Below are 20,918 nucleotides of genomic sequence, written 5' to 3' on the forward strand. Positions count from 1 at the left end.
GGTTTCACCATGTTGGTCAGGCTGGTCTTGAACTCCCGACCTCAGGTGATCCGCCCGCCTTGGCCTCCAAAGTGCTTGGATTACAGGCGTGAGCCACCTCGCCTGGCCCCCTGGTTCTGATTCTGCTTCTTGTGGGGTGTGGGTAGGGATGAGTGGCTGGCTGCGGAGGTGCCAGTGAGGGAATTTCCTGAGAGCTTTGGCTAGAGCACAGGAGAGAAGGAGGTGAAAGCCCGTGCACCCCAAGCGTCTGGCCCCCAAGCTTTGCCTGCGCACGCGCACATGCACACACTCCTAAGGAGATTGAGCCTCGAATGGGATAATCCCAGATTGACGGACGATAAAGCTGAGGGCAGATTGGCTGGAGGATCTGTGTGACTGTTACCCTCCCTTCCCACCAGCTGCTCTCAGATCCAGAGATTTGGGGTGGTGGGGCCCTGGGAAAGGGGTGTCAGTTGAGGTGGGGCTTAGATTTGGTCCAAGGCGGGGAATACCTAACTGGTGGAATCGGCCCGACTGACTGGCGTGATGCAACACCTGGGTGAGGATCCAGGGTGAGAAGGGGCAGGGGCAACGGTGGCTTCTGCACTTCTTGCACTAGTGATGCCACACACAGGATCTCCACATGCTGGAGCCCTGGAGCTGACGGGAACCTGACTAGACATCGCCTGGCCCACCCCCTTGTTTTACAGATGGAAAAGCAGAGGCCCAGAGGGGACAAGCAGCTTGTCCAGGGTCACCCAGCTAGCAAGTGGCAGGGCAGGGTAGTCCTTAAACCCAGGTCTCCTGACTCCCGGTCCAGTGCCTTTCCTGAGGGTACCTCTAGCCTCACCCTCAGGATGTAAATGGATGGTTTAATTTTTTTGGTCACTGGAACTACTGCCCCACGGCCAGATGAGTGGGGCAACCAGGTGTGGTTCCAGCTGTCAAAGTCCTCAAGAGCAAAATATTTTCAGACATTAAATACTAAGTCCTTCTCCTCTTTCTCCAGTTCCTATAATACTCCCCACCCTGGTTAAGAAAATCAACCTGCAGGAGTAATTTCCAAGTCCTCTCACCAGACAAGAACATGGAGAATGGAACTAGGAATTTCTCCATTTCCACTGAAGACTGAACAAAGGGAGATACTGCAGGGGTCGGGGAGAGGTTAGAGCTCTGGAGGACTTCCGTGCACAGGGTAAATTGTGAAAGAGCACGGGACAGCAACTCCTCCTTTAGAGCCCTCCAGACACCAAGGATTTGGTCTGGAGGAGGGAGGCAGGAGAAGGGTTGGGATGGCCCCTGCAGGGCCTGCTCTGCAAGCCTCCCTCCAGAATCAGGAAGCTTTTCTGGGCCCCTCCCCCACCTCCCAGCCCCCACCAAATCCTCCACCCCCAGCATACCCTGTTCCTACCCCCACCCCACTCCTTCTCTGGGTGTGTGGAGCAGCAGAAGTGATGACGTCACCACGGTCGCCAGGGCGACGGGGACGGATAAATCAGGCTGAGTGGGCGGTTGCCATGGTGCGCATTCTCCTGTTGCCACGGAGACTGGGCATCTGCTCCCTTTGTGCTGCCCGAATGCCTTCCCCCTGGGGTCAAGGGGTACAGGGGGGCAGAAAGAGAGGCACACACACCTCTAGGGGTCGGAAGGAAGTCTGGGCCTCTGTGGGGTTTCCCTCAGTCTACAGTCCTCCTTGGGGCTTCTTCACAGAGTGGCCTCTGTTGCGCCCACTTTGTAGGATTGAGGCAATTCTTATTAAATCACCCCTTGGTCGGGCTCTCTCTCAGGCCCCGGGTCCTACGCGCGGGCCCCCTTCTCCCACTCAGGAGAGCAGCACCCATCCCTGGCTAAGTCACCGGAAGCCAACCTGAGCCTGGAGCTGCACCCATGAGCAACTCCCTCCACATTCTCTCTCTGTGCCTCTGATCCCCTCAGGCCCTAATCCTAAACAATATTAGGCCCTGTCCCTTCCTTCCCATCAGAAACTTAGAGGGCCTGGGGCTTGCCCCGCTAGTCTCTCTGCAGGGCCTGGTCTGGAAGGGCTCTTGGGTGTTCAGAGGAGGTCCCCAGCAGCTGCCTTCTCTTCTCTCCTTCAGATGAACAGGCCCATCCAGGTCAAGCCGGCCGACAGCGAGAACCGAGGAGGTAGGTTCTATGCCTTTGGACTCTATCCCTCTCCTCCCACCCCCGGGCCCAAGGCCTAGAGTCGTCAAGGGGTAGCCTTTCTTGAGGGAGAAATCCTGATGGTTCTGAAGAGTCCGTGTGGTCAGAGGGGGTGAGATCTGGGGGGCAGAGATGTCAAAACTGAGGCCCAGGCTGGAGTGCAAGTTCTTCAGAGCTGGGATGAGCACCCTCTGCAACTGTACCCCATTCTCCAACCACAGCCCATTCACACCCTAGAGCCACCGGCCCCTAGGGTGGTGAAAGTAGTGTTAGGAGCTCCAGGGAAAGGTGGAAGGAGAAGGGCTGGGAAGGCAGCCAGGAGGCCCTGAACATGCCCTCCTCCTGTGCTCTATCCCCCCAGAAGACCGGAAGCTCTTTGTGGGGATGCTAGGGAAGCAGCAGACAGATGAGGACGTCCGCAAGATGTTCGAGCCCTTCGGGACCATAGACGAGTGCACTGTGCTCAGGGGGCCAGACGGCACCAGCAAAGGTAGCCGCCCACTGCCCCTTCCCCACCTGGCCCTTCTACTTCCGGTTCCGCCATCAGCAAAGGTAGCCACCCACTGCTCCTTCCCCACCTGGTCTTTCCCCTTCCTGTTCCGCTCCCATGGCTCCCTGAGCATGGGGTTCCACCGAGGGGACTCAACGGGAATGGGCGCTTACCCCTCCCCTCCTCCATCTCAACCTCTCTAGGCTGCGCCTTCGTGAAGTTCCAGACCCACGCAGAGGCCCAGGCGGCCATCAACACCCTTCACAGCAGCCGGACCCTGCCAGTGAGCCCTGCTCCCCTACCCCCGGCCTCTACTTCCCACCCCGCCCACCTGCCAGGCCCTGGCCCAGAGGAGGAGTCCACTCAGGATGGGCTATTCGAATTTATTGGAAAGGATGTTCTGGCAGAAGAACTAAGCTGCCTAGGAAGGAACACCCTCACATTTCAAATGACATTTTCCCACCTCCCCCTCTTCCCCTATTCCCCGCCTCCACCTTCAGCCAAATTCCCTCACATTCCTCTCCTGCCCCCTCCATTCCCCAGCCCTCCCTTCACCCCATCTCTTCTCCAGCCTTCCCGTAGCCCCCACCCTCATTTGCTGGGGCACTAGGACGCTTGCTTAGAGGCCCCACGTGCACCCCTTCTTCCCTGCCCCTGCACAGCAGCGTTAGGTCAGTGACCACTCTGGGGGGGCTTCCCCAGCAGAGCCCACCTCTAAATTTGCACTGGGTGGCTCAGAAGGCTATGCATTTCCCTAAGTCACAGCTCTTCAGCAAAGGCTGGGCAAGTGTTTCACGGGGACTCGGTGGAGGGGACACAGCATTGGGTAGAAAACTGTGTCCAATGACCCTATGCCCCTTCCAGCTTTGAGATTCCGGGATTCTACCATCGGAGCAAATGCTCCAATTTGGTTTCTATTCAGCTCAGACTAGTATTAAGATTTGAGGCACGCCATGAGGACTGGGGTGTGGGGGCAGGAGTTGTGGTCAGGCACGCAGGGCAGCTACAAGGGAAGACAAGCCTGAGATTAAACATTTGCTGCAGCCACCCACGGTGTGGATGATTTCCCGTTCAGAGTCCTCACAGAGAAGCCAATGGTGCCTTTTCCATTCCAGCAGGCCTTTCACTTTGCAAGCACGTGCCTTCACAGACCTCATTTTTCTTCTAGCCTCTTGCATATCCTACCACAGCGAGAGGGTGGGATTAAAATGTCTCCATCTGTCATATGCAAAATGGTGGCTGCCCTCTCAGAGAGGCCAAGCCATGCCAGGGGGTGGGATGGAGGCCAGATCCTGAGGGCTCTGGGGAGGAGAGACCCTGCCTGCGCCTCTGATCTGCATGTGGGCCTGTGCCCAGGGTGCCTCGTCCAGCCTGGTGGTGAAGTTTGCTGACACTGAGAAGGAGCGAGGTCTCCGCCGCATGCAGCAGGTGGCCACCCAGCTGGGCATGTTCAGCCCCATTGCCCTCCAGTTTGGAGCCTACAGCGCCTACACCCAGGCCGTGAGCATGCCCCCATTGCCAGTCTGGCCCTCCTGACCCCCTGTATCTTGCCCCCACCCTCCCTATGCCAAGGTCCAGGTTTGGGAGGGGGCCGGGGGGGCACCGGGGGCCTGCCCCACTGTCCTCTCCCCTCCCACCAGCTGATGCAGCAGCAGGCGGCCCTGGTAGCGGCTCACAGTGCCTACCTCAGCCCCATGGCCACCATGGCTGCCGTGCAGATGCAGCACATGGCTGCCATCAATGCCAATGGCCTCATCGCCACCCCCATCACCCCATCCTCAGGTATGGCTTCAGCAAGCCCAGGCAAGGGAGCTAAGCATGGTAGGGGTGGGGAGGGGCACAGGGAAGCCTCGGGGTCTGGGAGGGACTCAGGGGTCAGAGTGGCCTGCTTCCTCCCTTCTGCCCGCAGACTTGCTGACTGGTCCTCTGCCTATGTGTGTGTCTGCTTCTCTGCTCTGTCTCTATCGCTTTCTCCTCCCCAGGAACCAGCACCCCTCCTGCCATCGCTGCCACGCCTGTCTCTGCCATTCCGGCTGCCCTGGGCGTCAACGGCTACAGCCCAGTGCCCACCCAGCCCACTGGGCAGCCTGCCCCTGATGCTCTGTATCCCAACGGGGTTCATCCCTACCCAGGTGGGACTCTCTGCCTGCCCACCCCGCCCCAGCAACCAACCAAGCCACCACTCCCACTGGGGAGACAGGACACACCTTCCCTCCCAGTTTGGGGGGTTACAGGTGCTTCCTCCTGCCCTGCCATCCTGGGCAGGGATGATTCTTCCTGTTGGGCTCCACCAGGAAGCTGAGGTGTAGAGCAGCGAAGCAACCTGTCCAGGGTTGCAAGACAGTCAGACTCAAGTCTTCCTAACGCTGGGCTCTTGCCCCTCTTCCCACTGCTTTGTGCATTTCCACCTTCTCACTTCATACTCCATGCCCAGAGAAGCTCTGCTCCTCACCTGCCTGGTCTCGGCCCAGAAAAGCCCTGGGGGCTCCCACTGCGTGCCAGGCCCATGCTCATGGTCTGTGCTGCTCTCCCCAGCCCAGAGCCCCGCGGCCCCCGTGGACCCCCTGCAGCAGGCCTACGCAGGGATGCAGCACTACACAGGTGAGGTGCCCCAGCCCGGCCCCTGCTCAGGTGGGAGGAGAAGCAGGAGGGAAAGCGGCCCAGTAACAGGGTGTGGGCTTCTTGGCTCCTGGCCAGTCACCCTCTTCAGGCTTCACTGACAAGCTCAACTGTGAGGAGGGATCTTTAAGGGCGGCACATCCAGGGGTCTGAGGCAGCTCCTTTCACGACAACCTCTCAGCCCTGCAGCTGCCACTGGCGTGGGCCAGGGGAAGGAAGACAGGATTGGCTGGGAGGGCCCAGGAGTCAGGGAAGCCCCATCAGCCCTCTCTGTTCTCCTCACCCCAGCAGCCTACCCAGCAGCCTACAGCCTGGTTGCGCCTGCATTCCCGCAGCCCCCAGCCCTGGTCACCCAGCAGCCCCCACCACCCCCTCAACAGCAGCAGCAGCAGCAGCAGCAGCAGCAACAGCAGCAGCAAAGAGAAGGTGCTGGCTGGGGCCTTGGGAGACGGGAATGCCCTTGTTATGGGCTCGGGGACTCCCTACTGCCCTGCACTGAGCCCAGCCCTTGGCCCGTGTTGGGATGAAAGCAAGTGGGGAGCGGGTGGCTGGAGCCTTGGCCCACACTGTCGGGGACTGGGACTGGAGCGCCCTCCCAAGATCTGCTTTCCCCAGGACCTGTGCTCCTGGAGTATGTGCCTCCCAGGCACTGAGCTCTTCCGTCTCTGCCGCCACCCAGGCCCTGATGGCTGCAACATCTTCATCTACCACCTGCCCCAGGAGTTCACTGACTCAGAGATCCTCCAGATGTTTGTCCCCTTTGGCCACGTCATCTCAGCCAAAGTCTTTGTTGACCGGGCCACCAATCAGAGCAAATGTTTTGGTAAGAATATGATATGGCATATCTTTTGCTGAACTCCACATCAGGGGAAGGTCTAATACATGTGAAGGCATTTGTGGTCACTGTGGACCCAGTATTTGAAATCCTGATTATCCAAGAGTACAAAAGAACCATTTTGACACACCCAACATCTCACACCAGCTGTTGCCCAGGCCCGTCTCTTCTTCCTTCATCTTTTCTCTTAAAAACTGGCCAAATTCATGCCCTACAAGGTCTGAAATAGGCTCATGGTCTGGGGATGTTTCGTTTTCAAAGGCGGGCTTAGGGAGTAGGTTTTAGTGCCTTCACATCTTTGAAAGGCTGCCTCAGGGGAAAAGGGAATGTTCTCTGCTTCAGAAGCCATTTAGGGTCTGGAAGTAGCTGTTTTCAAAGGGCAGGCTCAGAGCTAACCAGGCCAAGGAAGGGGTCACCAGCACAGAATGCCGGGAGGCACATGGTAGTTTGAGCAGCTGGATTGGATTCATCCATTCAGCCCGTCAATCGAATTTCTACAGAATGCTGCTCTGTGGCAGGCAGCTTTCTAGGCATTTGGGACACTTGGGAGACATAGGGTAGTGCTGGAGGTCTCCTAAGCACAGGAGAGCAAGGTGGGGCTGGGCTGGGCCTTATGCCCCTCTCACCTCAGGCTTTGTGAGTTTCGACAATCCAGCCAGTGCCCAGGCCGCCATCCAGGCCATGAACGGTTTCCAGATCGGCATGAAGCGCCTCAAAGTCCAGCTAAAGCGGCCTAAGGATGCCAACCGGCCCTACTGAGGCCCCCAGGTGGGTCCCGCGCCTCTGTCGTGGCCTCCCTCCCCAGCTCCACACTGCAGCCAGGGCCCTCGATCGACTGTCCATCCTCAGGATGCCCACCCCACCCTTGACTCTGGGCACTTGAAGCAGGGGACTGGGGCAGCTCCCTCAGCTGTTTTTCAATAATCTGAGTCACTCTTTCTCTCTCTCACACACATACACACACCCTCTGTGACCCCAGAAAGAGCCAAGTCTTTGTCTGTATCTGTGTCCACTCCCTGGACCTTCCACAATATCTGGTCGTTTGTCTGGTCAGTGTCCATGTCTGTGTGTGTCTCTGGCTTTCCTTTGGGCTGGAGTGGAATTAGGGGAACAGGACTGGAGGATTAAGGGGGCTGGTGGAGAGTGCCAGAGGGCCCTAGAATTCTTGGTCCTAGAATCTCTGTTGTCCTGAAAAGTGAGGACATCTGGCCCTTGTTGCCCTGGACTGCAGGTGATTTTTCCCATGTAGCAGCAGACCCATGGGGCAGCAGAGTACACAGGACAGACTGGGGGAGCCCATTTCCTGGCCTCTTGGGAGTCACTCTGGTTTAGGTGGAAGAGGCTGAAATGTCACGCTGCCTGTGAAGTTTACCTGCCAGGTCCCTCCACCCCATTGCTGGCCTCCACCTCAACCTCAGCCACAAAGCTGGAAGCCTTGTTTACTTTCACACTGTTTAATCTCCTTCGGACCAAACCCTTGAAAACACACAACCCAAGAAAAATACCCACATTTTCTGTTTCTCCCCTTTCCCCCCCAATCCTGGCTGCTTAACTCCCCCCACCCTGGGGGCCCCCCCAGCCCAGGGCCCGTGTCCATTGTCGGCCGAAGCCCCCATCCCCGGACCCCTGCTCCGGGCCCCTGTAAGTTGCATGGAACGAGCGTGTTGTCTTTGGAGCCGATTGTTTGTTATTTGGGGAGGGGCCGCGGAGGGAAGCAGCCCCAAGCCCAAGGTGAGGGCCGGGGGCAGCTCGCGGGACGTGCTTGGTCTACAGTGGTTGGTGACTGTGGTCTGTGTTCTGTGCATTTCTCTCTTGCTTTCTGTGTTCCTTTCCAAAAAGGAATGAGAGCACTACCTGGGGGCTGGGGGTGCTCTCACCCCATGAGACTCCATCCCTGAGCCCTGACCTAGGTTCCACCCTGGCCTTCTCTGCGGATGTTTCCTTTCTTTTTCCAGGTGTCTGTCTCTCACATGCACCCCCTTCTCTGTCTCTCTCTCCATTTCTCTGCCTGCCTGTCTGCTGTCATCTCTGCCTCTCCCCCTCCAGTCTTTACTTTCTCACAGGCTGTCTGACTATTTCCTTCCTGATATCCTTTGGTTTCCTCCATGGTTCGCCCCTTCTCTCCTGTTCCTCTATCCCTGCTCTCATGGCTGGGGGGTGCGGGCAGATGGTTTAGACTGAGGCCTTTCTGATGACCTGCCTTCCTCAGGCAGCCCCATCCTAAATGCTGTCACCCCCCCCAGAGTCCTCCCCTACCCCAGAACCCGTGACCCGCATCGGTGGTCTCTTACCCATGCTTCACCCGTATTTCTTCCTTCACAGGTCTGGAGATCCAGAGGAAGGGGCGCCTCACACCCTCTTCCCACGACTGGGCCCAGCCCTCTCTGCACACCTGCCCTGGGCCTTGACTGGGCTCCTGGGCAAACACTGCTTCGTGGCCCTGGGGGGCACAAGACACCAGCCCCTCCCACCCCTTGCCTCTCTGAAGGGCCGTGGCTATGCTTCCCTGGCTCCAAGGGCCGGCTTCCTCCTAGGTGCCCTTTTGGCCTTTGTGAGGGAGCGAGGGGAACAGGCTTGAAGGTTCCGGGGTACCTGCCTTCTGCTGGGCTCCTGTGACAGGCCTTCTGTGCCCAGCGTTTGTACTTGCCTCCCCCACCAGGGGGCCTGTTCTACCCGTGCAGGCCTCAGAAGAGCTGCAGGGGCCTGCCACACACTCCCAGCCCACCTTCACCCCGGCCTCTTCCCCACACTAGGGGTTTCTTGGAAGCTGGCTCTCACTCCCCTCCACCCTCAGCTTAGAGGTAGGATATCCCTAACTCCTGGGCTCCCAGCCCTAAAACTCACTGCCTCCCCCAAGGGCCCCCTCTAAGGAGGGTGTGGGGGAGCCCTGAGGGCTGCCTCTCTGCCAGTCAGCCACAGAGACCCTCCTCCTTTCACGAGGAAAAGACCTTTCCCTGAACCCCTAAAAATGTTTACAGTCTCTGCTGGTTCCCTCCGTGTAAATACCACTACCACCCGTGCGTTATCCAGCCCGCCCGGCCTGGCCCGGACGCTGCCATCTCTCTTTCTGGGAGTTTAGACAATGTTGCCCTTGGATTTTTTTCTCTCTCTCTTAATTTCTCCCTTTGCTTTGGGGGGTAATTGGGTATTGGGAGGAGGGGTGTGGGGAGGGGTAAAGGGGTTTATTACCTGATCATTTTCTTTAGAAAGAGGTTTTAGGGAAAAGAAAATGGGGTGGGGGGTGGGAGTGGTAAGGGGAGACCGGGGAGTCAGTTTCAGACAGTTCTCTATGCTTAACTTATTTATTTATTGCATTTTACTTTTAAAGAGTTGGTCTTTTCTGTCTAAATAAAGAAAAAAGTTTAAAAGCATCAAATAAGAGTCTTGGAAGGTTGAGGGTAGGGGATTGTTCCCTACCCACACGGGAAGGGGGAGGGAGGTAGAGAATGAGGTTTGAGAGAGAAAATTCCGTTAGGGAAGGCTGGGCCCTTGCTTTAGAGCAGCATCCAGGCCTTGCTCATGGCTTCACGATCCTATCCTTCAGCCCTTCTTTGGGGCTTAATTCTGGAATGTCCTGCAGAGTTGGGCACAAGATCTCCCCTGTCCAGGGCTCTCCTCTGTATCTAGCCCTGTCCCTCCGAAGGCGGAGACTTGCCGTCTCACGTCTGGACCTCCATTTCTGCAGAGGCCAGTGTGGGTACTGGGAGCCAGCTGTAACACCACCATTTACTAACCACTGCTCCACATGTGATTCTGTTCCAGGCCCTTATTGTGCATTTCCTCATTTTACCACCCAACAACCCCGTGAGGCAAGATATAGTTTCCTTTATTTATTGTGAGACAGGGTCTCACTGTGTCACTCAGGCTGAAGTGTGACAGTGATTCATAGCTCACTTCACCTCAGACTCCTGGCTCAGGTGATCCTCCTAACTCCCAAGTAGTGAGGACTATAGGTGTGTGCCACCATGCCCAGCTGATTTTAAAAAATGGTTTTTCTTTGGAGACAGGGACTCGCCGTGTTGCCCAGGCTGGACTTGAACCCCTGGGCTCAAGCAAACCTCACCTTGGCCTCCCAAAGTGCTGGGATTACAGGCATGATCCACCATGCCCAGCCTAGGTAGGAAATAATTTTACAGATGGGAAAAGGAGGCTTGGAAGGTTGACTAACTTACCTGGAGTCATGAAGCCAGTAAGGCATGGCTGTAGGAGCCGAACCCAGTTTGTCAGACTCCAAAGCCCATGATGTTCTCTTACCTGTTCTTTGACCTGACGCAAAGATCCCAAGAAGTAGCAAGCATGCTTAGCAGTGAGTCCTCAGGTAGAGAGGGTGGACTACACAAGCCCTAAGGTCCCGCCACTTCCCAGATTCTTCTCTGTGAGCTGCTTTAGGGCAGACTTAGGATCACACAGGTGTCATCTTTGACTTCATGGCACATGTGCTTCTGGGCTGCTACCCCACCCTTAGTATGTCCCTTCTTATAAACTTGCTTAACTTCCGGCTCTGATCTGGCCTCAGGTCAGCATTCTGTGAAGGCACAACAGTAAATCCCAACTCACCCGCAGATCCCTGCTCTGTACTTCTACTTCTCTTAATTGACCTCAAAGTAAGAACAGTTAAACAGAGAAACAAAATGTGAAATACTATGCAGATATATACGTGGACATCGTTTTGGTGGGGCGGGAGTGGGGGGGGAGTGTCTTTTGGATTGGTAAAGATCAGAAATGGGACCTTACAAAGGATAAGAATCTAGCCAGTATTCTTAGCCAAGTAGACAGCATCTGAAGTCTCGATGACACAGAGCGGTAAGTGTGTGTGGGTGTGCTCAGATGCTCAGAGATGAGGAAAAGCCTGTGTAGCAAGGAGGACAGGAGTCAGCCCTGCAGATTAATATCTACCAATTTCCCCAGGAGCTGCCTCAACTTCAGGATAGAAAGATGGAAGGTGGGTTTGAGATGAAAGGCCATCTCCCAGAGTGATTCACTGACCCGGGGGTTCTCTCCTGGGGGGTAGGGGTGGCAACAGGACTGAGAAGCCACCTCCTTCCTGGCATCTTCGCAGACCTCAGGTGGTGCCTTGGTGTGGCAGCCCCTCCTGCAGCACCAATGGCTACCTTTACTGTCTGTTTCTTCTAAAATAATCAAGTTATGTTCAAATGTTAATGGCAGCATAAAGGGAAGAGAAGGAAAATAACTTCTTGAGCCAGAAGAGTGGAGCTAATAGCAGGGATAGAAGGGATCTTTCAGTTGTAGAAATGAAAGCAGAAATTTAGAAAAATATCCTCAGTTAGGGAGATTAAGCTGATGAGACGACGCTGGGGGGACATAGCCCTAAATAATTCCTTCCACATGTCCCACCCACTTTCTGTATTTCTAAAGCTTTGGAAGCATAAACGTAATGCCAGGTGTCTCTCTCTCTTTGGGGGGGACACTGTGGACCTGAGAGCCAGGCTCTCTTTCAGTATTTCCTTTGTCTTTAAATTCTCCTGCTAAAATGTCAAAGCCTTTCGCAGCCTTGGCTTCAGGTATTTGTGACTGAAGCAGTTCCCACTCATGGCCAAGCCTCATTCTCTTCTCCAAACCTGGTGACTTAAATAGCCCTGACGCAAACTCCTGGTTCTACTAAGACCCTTGGTCTCTGGCCCCTCTTTCAGTCTATTTCACAGAGCAGCCAGCTTCTTCTTGCTCCTCATAAAGCTGGTTTCCCTTTAGTATATTGNCTCTCATCTGCTTGATGAAAATCAAGTCCCAGTGATAATGTTTCTAGCCTAATTTCTGTCCGGAACTCAATTTTGGTATTACTTTTTCTCCCTCAGTCTTCATCATTAGTAAGTAGCACCACTATGTACCCACTCAAGCCAGAACTTGGGTCACACCCTTTCTCTCACGTCTGCTCCCTGATCCAACTGCAAAGCCCTGCTGAGTGTACCTCTATAGCATTCAGCTGATTTACTTACTCATGTCTCTGCGTCTCCACAGCCATCAACACTGTCCGTATCACATTGCTGTCATCTGTCTCTGGTTTCTTCTGCTTTCCTACAATCTGTTCTCCCAAGAAGCCAAAGAGTTCTCTTTTAAAAGTTAATTCACCAACATTTACTACCTGCTCTGCTTTGTCCAGTACTGTATCCTTGTCACCCTACACAGTACTCCAAACATTAGACATTGCTTAGAAAATAAGAAATGGGCCGGGCGCGGTGCTCATGCCTGTAATCCCAGCACTTTGGGAGACCAAGGCGGGTGGATCACTTGAGGTCAGGAGTTCGAAACCAGCCTGTCCAACATGGCGAAACCCCGTCTCTATTAAAAAATAAGTAAATAAAATAAAAAATAAAATTAAAAAAAAAGAAATTAAGAAATGATTATTGGACATCTATACTGGATTTCCCATCTGTATCTAAATCATCACAGGTCCAAAGCTAAAACATTTTCTCCCATAAAGCCCCAACTCCCATATTTCTACTTTCTAGTCACATAGACATAAAACCTGAAGAGTTTTTACTACCCTCACATAAATTCAATGGTATTAAATCATTAAAGATTTTACTTCCCCAAACTTTCTCCTATCATTTCCCTCTTTTCAATTATCACTGCCTACATTTATTAACTGAGTAATCACATCAATTTCCTAATTGGTCCTTCTGTCTATGTTCTGAAGCAGCCATCTTTCTAAACTGCAGCTAACAAAAACAAAACTTCTCTGCTTTTTTTTTTTTTTTTTTTTTCAATAGAACACCTCAGGCAGCCATCTTCAAAGCCTTACTTTCCACTTCATTCCTGCACATACCCAAAGGGGACTCTTCATTGTTCTTTGGGCAAGTCTGGTCCCTTTTCGCCCGTGTCTTTTCATTCCCAATTACTACAGTGTCTGGCACATAACGGCTTAACACGTTTGTTGAATGCCTTCTTGTTGAAATCCTTCTCAGGCTAAAACAGTTCACTTTAAACACTACGCTCTTCATGAGAATCTTAGCGGCCCTCATCCACAGGTCTTTCTCCTTCCGTTTCTAGTCCTCATGGCACTTAAACCTTTCACTGCTGTGCATCGTGGCCATATGCAAGTGTCTTATTCCTCTGTGAGCCTGCAAGCTGTGTTTGCTTTTGTGTCTGTTGCAGTATCTCACACAATCTCCCCACCCCACCCCCAGCAGCAGATACCTAATAAATGTTTGACTTTAACCACTTAACTCTGATTCCGGAATTCCACTTTTTTCTTCTTTATGGATTCTTAGCTTATGAAAGATAACATTTCCCTCCTCCATTAGCACAGTAGTGTTTCTTGGATTTTAAATATCCAAAGCTAACGGATGGGTGAATGAATGAGCCCCTGAATAACGTCTCTCCCCAAACTGCCAAACAAAATGCCAAAATGGTCCTTCCTCTTATGGTCGCCAATTAAGGGTCATCAATTAGGGAACAAAAGCATGTGGTCGGAAGTTGTAAAAATAATAATAAATGAAGCTTTATAAAAAAATTAAAATGTCTCACCCACCACAAATGCTGAGCTTTTCAGACCAGAGTCAGTTCATAAATAAAGGTGCAGAGAGGAACAGGTACTCCTGAGAGTAGGTAGGTAGGCCCCAGCACCTGATATGCCTCTGTAAAGGCAAAAGGCAGTAGGACCACCGTTCTTCTCAGGACTGTGAGCTCAGGGGAGAGTATGGCCACCCAGAGTACCTAGTTTTGTACTGGACATTCAATAGTCATAATGTGTTCCTTTCAGTCCAGATCCCAAGGAGAAAAACTTTCCCGAGTTACCTGAAAAAGCATACACATGTTGCTGGGGGTGGGGAGGAGGGACCACTGCTGAGATCTGTCCCAAGGGCTCTGCCAGGCTCGATCTCCATAGGCTGGGAAAGGAATCCTGTCAATCTTCAAAGGATTTTTGTGCAAGCTTGCAGATAAGATGGGCAAGCTCAATCACTTCTGAGATCTAAAGGAGAAGAAGGAATTTTCAAAGGAGCCACTGGGAAAAGAACTGCAAACCAAGGGCCTCCCGTGGATTCTTTCCCCACCCTTCTCCATTCCCTGCCCTCAAAAAACTGCCCCACTAGTTACCTGGGAAAACCAGTTAGATGTTTCTTCTTCTTTTCAGACTGACCACTCTAACTCAAATCTCAAAAGTCCCTGTTCACTTCTGCCCACACAACCCAAAGGATTTGTAGTCTAGGAAACCAAAGAAGTGTTTGATCAATAAATCAATTTATTTAAAAGAATATGTTACAATTAATTACACTAAGTGACATTACCAAACAATTTTAGAGTGGTTAGCTCTAGAACAAGGAATGAAAGAAACACTGTTAGCCATTATTGTGTCTGTGTATTTTCTCTTCACATTTCTTAAATCACAAATAAAAAATACAAGATACTGCAGTGAAAATACAATTAGAGTTTCTCTCAAATAAATTAAATGTGCGTGGCCTGGGAAAGACTGAAGCCCAGCTCACTGGCTTAAAAGGGGGTCATGATATAAAATTAACGTCCAAGTTTAGCAGGTGGCCAAGTGCCCTGACCTCCCCTCTTTGAATCTACTCCTTCCCATAGCCCTGACCTTCCCACATACCCTAGATTATTGCTGAGGAGTGAGCTGATGCTGTCCTAGCAGCAATGAGGCCTGGCGTGATGTGCTCACGTTAGGGGAAGAGGAAGTCAAGAGGTGGACCTGGAAGATGGGGAGCTAGAGAAGCATAGCCACTGCCTCTCTTCTTCCCTCTCTCCGAGTGTTCTATCACATCATCCTCCAAAGGAAGCTACTGTGACACAAGGAAGCTGGTGAAGAAACAGCTGTATGTTGGGGTCAACACATCAAAGAGCTTCTACTGCTGAATCAATCTAGCCAAATAGTATGATGGAGAGAAGGGAGGGCACAGCACCCCTCCTGGTCTGGAAAATTTAGGTCAACTAGGATGAAGTCCCCTTCAAGAAAACTGCCTCCTAGGAGCCCAGCCAGAAGTTGGCAAATTCTGAGATAGGAGAGCGAAGTGTCACCTCCTGTCAGTGCCCTATTTCACTGCTCCAAGCATTGGGTTTGGAGCTACAAGAAGGGATAACCCAAAGCTACTGGCCTGGGTAACTAAAGGGTGAAACTAAATGGGCCAGGCATAAGGATGATGGAATATTTATCTAATTCCTCCCTGAGAGCTCGGTCCAGGCCTAGGAGCTGCCCTGAGCACGCACATATCTGTACCTGTGCTTCGGCCTAGGGTAAGGAGAGGGCAGGAAAACAGAGACTAGAATAAACATATAAAGAGTAGAGGGCCCAAAGCATGGCCCAGGGGAATCTTTCTGCAGGGACAGGTTTCTCAGGGTCCACGTTTGCTCTTGGGCCATAAAAAGCTCTGAGCTTCTACCCTAGAGGATAGAAACCAAGTGTGGAGGGAGGCCAATGAGAGACCAGGAGGATCCTGCTGGTTCTGCTGGGATGAAGCTGGGGGCATGGGGAGCCCCCTCTTCCCAGGAACAAATTGCAAAAGAAGTCTGGGTAGAAGCCTCCCTGGGCAGAAGCTGGGACTAAGAACAGTAGAGATTATAGAAGGGAAGTGCAGAGGAAGGGGAGAGAGAACGGTCACAACTAACACTGCTTCATGCAAAGAAGGGCTTGACCCTACAGGACCTGCGAAGCCACAGGGACCCCGCCTCCGCCATCCAGGGCTGGGTATAAGCGGAAAAGGAGAAGGCGCTGTCCTTTAGGGTTGCCCTCCTTCCCCACCTCCTTGCTGCAAGCTGGGTGCTTTGTTAGTGGACACTTTCAAGAAGGGGCTGTTCCTAAATAACCTCTGCCAACAGGCCAACTACCTGTACGGTCCTCACCCATCTCCAAAGCACCAAGTGAACGCTATCCCAGAAAGGGAACACAGCACCATCTCCCCGCTCTAAGGGGCCTCCAGATCCCTATGTCTCATATCCGAAGGTCAGCATTTGAGCTGTCGTATGGAATCCCAGATTTGTTCATTATTGTCCCACTCTGAGTGGAGTAGGGGCAAATTGCTATTTTTACAGTTTGAACAAAGCTGGTGCCAGAAGAATCTTTAGCATCTAGGAGTAGGAAATCCACGTCTTCTTTTCAGGGTCCTTTGGCTCATTTTAAATTCATTTAAGCCAAAAGAAGTTAGTTGTGTGTCAAAGTCTTCAAATTAGGGATCCCGCTGCAACTTTACACATTCAGCATTCTTATGTTTGGTAGCAGCCACCTGTAATCACAGCTACTTGGGAGGCTGAGGCCGGAGAATTGCTTGAACCCAGGAGGCAGATGTTGCAGTGAGCTGAGATCACGCCACTGCACTCCAGCTTGGGTGACAGAGCAAGACTCCATCTTGGAAAAAAAAAAAAAAAAAGAGAGAGACTTTCCAACTACCCAATGCTGCTCAGTGGAGTTGACTACAACCATTTGTGACTGTCTCGCAGTTAGAGCGAAAGATGCCATCCTATGAAGGTTTTGTTTGGAAGGGGGAGCAGGGAAAAATAAAAGGCTCAAAGATGTGTTTTAGTTGCATCTGAGCCTGACTTGGTGCTTCTTATGTATTACCTACAGATCTTAGGGGGCTGGGGATATTGTCCTACCCCAGTTAGCTCCGGCTTCTAATCCTTGGATGAAACTTTTAGGGCTCAAAGGGTCTAGCTGCAAGATCAGATGAGGAACTCTTTGAAGGACAGAAAGCAGAAGGGTTTTCCTTCAGTTTCCATTTAACTAAAACCAATCTAAATCAACCATATTCCTACTACTTCCTGGGTCCTCAGCTGGCTTGGATGGGGCTATAGTTTGGTTGGCACAGACCACTGACCCACTGCAAGTTTCCCCAAGACCTTGAAGGTATTACTGGATCCCTCCCCATCACTGTTTAAGGAAGTCACAGAGAATGTCATAGTTGTGGGTGGTTATTGGTCAGGAATGGAGAAGGTAAAACCTCATGTACATAGGGCACTGCTTGCTTACTTTCCCCTATGTAAGTCCAACCTGTTTGCCTAAGGCATCAGCTTAACTCTGGTCCCGAGTACTATCCCTGCTGCAAAAAAGGCAGGGAAGGACACAGTGGCTCATGCCTGTAATCCCAGCACTTTGGGAGGCTGAGACAGGAAGATTACCTGAGGCCAGGAGTTCGAGACCAGCCTGGGAAACATAATGAGACCCTGTCTCTACAAAAAAATATTTTTTAAAGAATTAGCCAGGTGTGGTGGTGCATTACCTGTAGTCCCAGCTACTCATGAGGGTGAGGCGGAAGGATCACCTGAGCCCAGGAATTCAAGGTAACAATCAGCTATGATCATGCTACCACACTCCAGTCTGGGCGACAGAGTAAGATCCTGTCTCAAAAAAAAAAAAAAGGCAAGCAAAACAGGAAATTACTACCAGCTTCAGGTTCCCAACCTCCTGAGCCCACCCGCTACTCCACTCAGGGCCGGTTGAGGGAAAGCATACTGGGGACCTAGGAAAGCAGGAAGGAAGTGCAGAATGTGGCTAGAAAGCCAGGAGTGAGAGAAACAGATGGATCAGAAAAACTGTCACAGAATCAAGAGACCACACCAAGACTTCAGGCTCTCCCTGCAGAACTACAGCCTGTTAACCTTGAGAAACACACCTCTTTCTCCTCCCCAGCACCCTCTTGGAAGATAAAGAAACTATACTCCTTGCTCCTCAGACTCTATGGTAACCCATGAGCCAGAATCTATACTCAATACAAAAAAGGGGCAAAAATCCAAGCAGGTTGTAAACTTTTCGAGTCCTTCATGAGGAGAGGTATTTTCCCTGTAAAATGTTTTTTTTTTTTTTTTTCCTTTTTAAAGTTTGTTTCAAAATAAAGAGAGCACGAGAGAGGTCGTGGATTCTAGTGAAAGGTGTGTAAAACACAAGCTAAAAAAGGTACTGCCATCAATATGAAATTTAAAAAGAAATATATATATGTATATACGTGCAGCTAATTTGTGTATATATAATTTTTACATACATACATATATATGTCTGAACAGTGCAAATGGATGAAGTTCATAGTTCCAGTTTTAAAAATATAGTACAAGGAGAGGCTGTTGGTATGAGGCCCAGGCGAAAGAACAAAGATACCTTTGGCAAGCTGGTTGGGCTTATTTCCTTTCCTGTCTTAACTCAGTTGACTTCTGATGCTAACCAATCTGCTGTTCTCTACCACCTCAATTCCAGAGACATGAAATTCAGAGGGGGTTATTAATAGTATTTAGTTTAGGGCTTTTGAATATAATGACTTTTTAACTTTTTCTCTTCTTTTGTGTTAATGGTTACTCTGTCTGACACGGGACATGAAAGGGGTAAGAGGATGGGGGCGAAGGGAAGGGAAGGGGGTAAAGAAAGGCTAGGTGGCCATATCTCTCTGCTGTGACCTCGCCATCTGGAAAATGTTCTGGAAGGAAAAAAAAAAAAAAAAGAGTTATTGGGAAGCCACATCTCCTCTTATCTGGAGACAACTCCTCAAATGGAAGCTAAAAAGGTATGCCTGGACAGCTCAATCCGATTGGTCCCACCTGTCCTGATATAACTTCTCATCTAGAATCATAGCCTTTTAGAGCCGGCAGGGACCTTGAATATTAATTACCTGGTTCAGTCTTCCTGTTTTACAGAAGAGAAAACGGAGAACTAGGGAGGTTGATTTACCCAAAATTACACAGAGGGGGAAAAAAAAAAAAAAAAAACCAGGAGAAAACCCAGATAAAATTCCCAGAGCCCAATGTTCTTTCCACTGTACTAAGAATATAAATTTTCACGTTCTTGACTTGACCTCTTTATCCTTTCAAAGATTTTCTTTGAGAATAAGTAGCTAATTATTCAGAATCTTCCAATTTCTTCTCCAGCACTGGCACATACAGACAGCAGTAAAGCAATAGCAAACACCTTTCCTCACATACACATTCTTGATTCACCTAGAAAGACTGCCAGGACTCATCCAGTCAGACGGCTACAACTGAGGACAGCTGCCCCTGTGGGTCAGGAGCAACATGGAGGGTGATCTGATTTAAAAAACTGGCAGAGGAGGGTCCATGAAGTCATGAGAGATGGAAGAGCCTGTAGCCAATGTCCACCCTCTAGACAAGGGAAGAAGCGGGGCTTTTTTGCACAGCCCGTTCACCGTCCAGAGGCCAACCTTGCTGGAAGAATGTCCTGGCTCATATGAGATAATCAGTCTCTAACTAATATTCCTAGAAAGACAGAGATGGAGGTGAGGGTCCCAGGTATTTGGCCACAGGCCTATAAATTTTAAATAAACAAAAAGATGAAAAAGTCAATTCAAGGATTGTTTAGAATTACCTCTTTTCTCCACTTGAGCTCGCAGAACACCCTCTCGAAGCACTCATGCATGTAATTGAACTGAAAAAAAAAAAGGTGACTCTCACTGACTTCTCAAGAGCAGACACCTCAGGACTGTGCCTTCGAACTCCTGTTCCCGGTTACCCCACCTCCCAAACTCAGTCTAGAGAAAAACCCTGACAGGTACCACAAAACCCAGGCCTGGTTCATCCTCTATTCTCTAGCTCCTTCTAGTGGTAACTACGAGCTAACTGGGATAGGAAATTGCCAATCCCAGTCAGGCCTAGGAAAGACAAGATGAATCTGGGGGCTCCAGGGTTCAAACAGGTTCAGATCTCAAGACCACTATCTCCATCTCCCTCTCCATTTATGCATGTAGCTGAAAAAATAAAAATAAAAATAAACAAAAACTAAGCCCCAGCTACTTTCCCTAAATCGCACTCACATATGGCGTGAAGATTTTCACCCATCGGGGCTTCTTCTCTCCTCGTGCATATTCGAAACAGAAGGCCATCCCTTCTTCATCTGTGTCCCATCGTTGCATCTCATCCCATTCAAATGCGATCACCTGGTTCTGGACAACCAAGACAAGGGAGTAAGGTACAGTCTGCGTTTGAGAGTGCCAGGGAACTGAGGTAGGGGGTTTGGACCAGGTGACAGAAGAGAAATGAATGGAGATGTCTGCATCACTTCAGAGAGAGGACTATGATAGAAGAGTATAATCAGTGGAGGCAGCCAATGAAGTTGAGGATCGGTGTGGATTCCGTGTTTGTTTATTTGCCCCCGTCAAAATACAGTTTTGATTTCATTTCCCCCTAAAAAGGAATTAAAACATCACAGCCAAGTGAGCATTGAAGTATCTTGGGTCCTCGTAGCCTGAGCCCTATGCTGAACACTCACCTCCAGCTGTCCTTCTTCAGTGCAGGCATGCAGTTTAAAGTGCGTGATGCTGATGGCTGTGATAACGTGCCCCTTCCTCCTGGAGTCACAGGCACAGTGGGGAAAGATGATTTCATTGTAGCCCTCACAAGTCCTTAGCATGTTAAGGTACTAGGGAAAAGGGAAGGAGAAACAGGGTTACTGTGTTACTAAACACATGAAGAGCTAATGAGATGTGGTGCAAGGAAAAGAGCAGAGAGTATTCTCACCCAACAACCTGAAGACCTGGCCTCTGGTCTTGCACCCATCCCTAAGTTAGGACAGGACTCTGAGACAATTCTTTTCTTTCTTTTTTGAGACCGGGTCTTGCTCTGTCACTTAGGCTGGGGAACAGTGGCATGATCTTGGGTCACTGCAACCTCAACTTCCAGGGCTCAAGCAATCCTCCCTCCTCAGTCTCTAGTGACCCTCCTGCTTCAGCCTCCCAAGTAGCTGAGACCACAGGCACCCACCACCATACCTGGCTAATTTTCTTATTTTCTGTAGAGACAGGGTCTCTCTATATTGCCCACACTGGTCTTGAACTCCTGGGCTCAACTAATCCTCCTGCCTCAGACACCCAAAGTGCAAGGGTTACAGGTATGAGCCACTATGTCTAGCTAGCAATTCTTTTTTTTTTTTTTTTT

At 51.0% G+C, this 20,918-nt stretch overlaps 2 protein-coding genes across 14 annotated transcripts in view; one reads left to right on the forward strand and one right to left on the reverse strand.

Moving 5' to 3' along the window:
* CELF3 (CUGBP Elav-like family member 3) overlaps nucleotides 1-9,462 on the forward strand; it is a 15,116-nt gene extending 5,654 nt beyond the window's left edge. For 2 of the 9 annotated variants that reach the window (XM_017546238.1, XM_017546242.2), the window contains 11 exons: nucleotides 2,076-2,124; nucleotides 2,504-2,632; nucleotides 2,836-2,915; nucleotides 3,989-4,132; nucleotides 4,273-4,414; nucleotides 4,615-4,764; nucleotides 5,168-5,233; nucleotides 5,540-5,677; nucleotides 5,931-6,074; nucleotides 6,718-6,854; nucleotides 8,409-9,462. In XM_017546238.1, the coding sequence (XP_017401727.1) occupies nucleotides 2,076-2,124; nucleotides 2,504-2,632; nucleotides 2,836-2,915; nucleotides 3,989-4,132; nucleotides 4,273-4,414; nucleotides 4,615-4,764; nucleotides 5,168-5,233; nucleotides 5,540-5,677; nucleotides 5,931-6,074; nucleotides 6,718-6,845 (1,170 nt within the window). In that variant the 3' untranslated portion in view covers nucleotides 6,846-6,854; nucleotides 8,409-9,462. Of the gene's footprint in view, nucleotides 1-988; nucleotides 1,175-2,075; nucleotides 2,125-2,503; nucleotides 2,633-2,835; nucleotides 2,916-3,988; nucleotides 4,133-4,238; nucleotides 4,415-4,614; nucleotides 4,765-5,167; nucleotides 5,234-5,539; nucleotides 5,678-5,930; nucleotides 6,075-6,717; nucleotides 6,855-8,408 lie in introns of those variants that run through there. The other 7 variants (XM_017546239.2, XM_017546243.2, XM_017546241.1 and 4 more) reach the window with 5 other exon arrangements.
* Nucleotides 9,463-14,265: 4,803 nt separating this feature from the next.
* SNX27 (sorting nexin 27) overlaps nucleotides 14,266-20,918 on the reverse strand; it is a 90,921-nt gene continuing 84,268 nt past the window's right edge. For 2 of the 5 annotated variants that reach the window (XM_017546234.2, XM_017546236.2), the window contains exons 9-12: nucleotides 20,254-20,403; nucleotides 19,799-19,927; nucleotides 19,354-19,413; nucleotides 14,267-18,451 (exon numbers count right to left, since the gene is read on the reverse strand). In XM_017546234.2, coding sequence (XP_017401723.1) covers nucleotides 18,404-18,451; nucleotides 19,354-19,413; nucleotides 19,799-19,927; nucleotides 20,254-20,403 — 387 coding nt within the window. In that variant the 3' untranslated portion in view covers nucleotides 14,267-18,403. Of the gene's footprint in view, nucleotides 19,245-19,353; nucleotides 19,414-19,798; nucleotides 19,928-20,253; nucleotides 20,404-20,918 lie in introns of all 5 variants that reach the window. The other 3 variants (XM_017546235.2, XM_017546237.2, XM_037744887.1) reach the window with 2 other exon arrangements.

This window comes from Cebus imitator, unplaced genomic scaffold, assembly GCF_001604975.1.
Source record: "Cebus imitator isolate Cc_AM_T3 unplaced genomic scaffold, Cebus_imitator-1.0 Scaffold188, whole genome shotgun sequence".
NCBI classification, from domain to species: Eukaryota; Metazoa; Chordata; class Mammalia; order Primates; family Cebidae; genus Cebus; species Cebus imitator.